We start from the raw sequence: 3,011 nt of genomic DNA, 5'->3' as shown, positions 1-3,011 counted from the left end.
GGGATACTTGGAATGTCAGGTCCGTTATCTCTTTCATTAAGAATAACATGAGTCAGAATCATAATTTGTCATTGAAGGACTTATCTCGTAAACTAGCCATGTTGTTGGCCTTGGCCTCAGCCTCAAGATCTTCAGATCTGCATTTATTGGACCTGAGATATATTAAGCATAATGTGGATTATGTGGAGTTTCAAATAGCAGCTGACGGAAAGATGAACGAAAATGGCTCTTTTGGTTTTCTGTCAACCTATGAAATAAAACTGTAAATTCTAAATGAAATTCAACAACTTATGAGCTAAAAGTGTTTATTATGATGCTACACCTAAATTTGATTAAACTCTATCATTATTGATGCATCAAATGGTCAAATCAACTACACTTTTTAAATAAAATTTGAATGTTACATTGTAAATAAGCCAATAGTGGTAATGCACATTGTACACATACATATGCTTAGAACTTTAGTTCTTTTCCAAGCTCAACAGTGAAAATTAAACTCACAGAATTACAGAAACATACAAAGTAGATTTATGTACCTCATTCTTTAGCTGGAATTTCTCCAACTGCAGAAGTTTGGCATGACTTTGCTTCTAAAATTAAATTGTCTTTGGAGTGGTGGACAAGTAGCTACTGAAGTACAGGCAACTCATTAATCTAGATCTAGAACATAGATATTAAAGTAAATGAATTCATTTAATCTATAATTACTGTATTACTGTATTAGACTGTATTATTAATTACTCTAATAGATCTATCTATGTCTAAAACCCCGCCCTTGTTCCCTCCCACAATAGTTGTTTGACTTCTGACTGCTCAGTGCTCTGGCCTGGGGCCAAGACTACTCATCGAGCTGCTCATGGTACACTTAAAGAACTATGGCCACTAGTCAAAATTGTTTAGGTAAGCTTATAAGCTAAGCTTTGATGATGATGACAAAATCCCTCACCAAATCCACCATTTTGATACGTATGCTTTTGCTCGGTCGGTTTTATGTAGGAGTTGATGATCTTGTTGACGTTCTTGACTTATTAAAGAGATGTGGCTTCCCAGAAACAAAATGGCATCAGCTTGGACTGAGACTAGGACTAAGGAAGAATACACTGGATACTATTGAAATGAAATATCATAGTGATGTGTATCGTTGTATGACTGAGTGTCTCTCCCAATGGTTAAGTAGAGCTGATAATGTTGACAGTAGAGGAGGAGCCAACTTGGACTCACTGTCAGATGCTCTACGATCTATCAATGAAACTGCTGTAGCTGAGAAGCTAAGTGAGTCAACCATGCATAACTGTATTTACATGTATATTATAACTATAACAAGAGGGTGTCACTTGCATTGAAACTGCTGTATTGCTGTTTCAGTTTCACCTGCAACCACATCTTGACTGAGAATATATAGAGGTGTCAATGAAAGAATTTACTAAGACTATCAATATCAATTAGGCAAAAATGGCCATACACGAAGGTATACGTATCTAAAAAGCAAGTCTTGATCTCTTAATGTCTATCTTTTGGAGCTCTTTATGTCTTGATTTTCATTTCGATTTGGTCACAGGTGAAACAACAGACTATATGCAAGTGACAACCCCTTGTACATGTATATCATTGTATTTTCTATCATAGAGCATCATGTTCTTATTAATATTTTTAACAATCGTCATACTTTCCTGTCTCAGTCTCTTTGTGATTCTGTTGGTATCGCTTGGTTACTTTATGCTGAACGTATGTTAACACAAGAAGCAGTTAGTAGAGTAGTGTCAGCTAATCCCTCTGTTCCTAATCAACGTGAGGCTTTATTAACTGTTGTCAAAGAAGCTGTTCAAACTAATACCAGCAGTTTACATACATTTGCTAATGTATTGTGTACAATAAGTACTAATGTATCACTAGGACAAGCTATACTGGATGATATTAGTGAGTATGATAATATCAGTATGACCACTAATGTCTTGTGTTGCTAATTAAAACTATTGACAACTGTTTGTTTATAGGTAAGTATTTTCCTACTCCTAAAGTGGGTATGGTTTCTGAGACTCTTAAGGACGCTATTGTTTCTCAAAGTAATACACGTAATTAGTAATTATAATCATAATACTTTTATTATACATGTACATGCTGTAGATACAAGTTCTGATGAAACCAAGATACCAAAAATTGCTCAATCTGGTATGATTCTTTCATTATTATAAATTATAACGCATTTTTGTTCACATATTCATATAGATACATCTACTTCTGATGCAAGTAATTCTGTTTCCCAACCTTTATCGCCTCAAGGTATAATTATTATTGTATACCATGTAGCTAGAAATTTCTGCGGCCCAAAATTTTGCAAATTTCCATCAAAATGACTCATGCAGATTTTATTTTGTGAATTCACCATGCCTTTTAAATGAATTAGGTCATTATTTTATGTACAAAATTTTTAAAAATAAAATTTCTTTTTTCCATATTTATAAAAATAGCAGAAATTTTGGGCTGCAAAATTTTCTAGCTATACAGTATGTTTAAATAAGTAAAAGATAGCTTGTGATTTTTAATTAATTTTTGGTGAAGGCCTATGGGTGGATTTTTCTTGCAGCTACGTGTATTATACAAAATACAAATATAAATTTCTCCAATGAAATATATTTGATTTTTATTTTTGCAGTTGAAGTACATGTTCCTGTTCCTAAAGACTTACTAATGAGCTTTACGTCAGTGAGAATGTCTTATGGAAGGATGTTTTATAATATTGGCAAGATTATTAAACGAAAATCTCCTCCTTTGGATGAAATAAAGGAATTCCTTTCTTGTTGTAGCTCAATTCTTAGACGAAAAGTAGAGCAATGTACTGATCTTTCTGGTATCTTGCATCTTATTCAAAATGAATGTTCACTGACTAATATTGAACTCCTTCATAGTGTAGTTGATGAAATGGAAGTTGCAGAAGCTACAAAATACATTGAGACATATAGAACTGAGTTAAAGGAATTCTGTGTTGTAATATGTATGACATATGTGTACAT

The 3,011-nt window shown here is 33.3% G+C and overlaps 1 protein-coding gene across 1 annotated transcript; it reads left to right on the top strand.

The window, feature by feature from the left end:
• Nucleotides 1–759: 759 nt before the first annotated feature.
• Nucleotides 760–3,005, top strand: LOC109591089 (uncharacterized; the record flags this gene model as incomplete). Its single annotated transcript, XM_020006893.1, has 6 exons — nt 760–900; nt 997–1,917; nt 1,995–2,063; nt 2,125–2,169; nt 2,227–2,280; nt 2,654–3,005. Coding segments are annotated over exons 2-6 (839 nt in total), but the record flags the coding sequence as incomplete, so codon positions are not given.
• Nucleotides 3,006–3,011: the final 6 nt, after the last annotated feature.

The sequence above is a fragment of the Amphimedon queenslandica genome, unplaced genomic scaffold, assembly GCF_000090795.2.
Source record: "Amphimedon queenslandica unplaced genomic scaffold, v1.1 AMPQUscaffold_8978_Cont19083, whole genome shotgun sequence".
NCBI lineage: Eukaryota > Metazoa > Porifera > Demospongiae > Haplosclerida > Niphatidae > Amphimedon > Amphimedon queenslandica.
The sequence above is the reverse complement of the archived record's forward strand: the minus strand, read 5'-3'. Positions and strand labels throughout refer to the sequence as shown.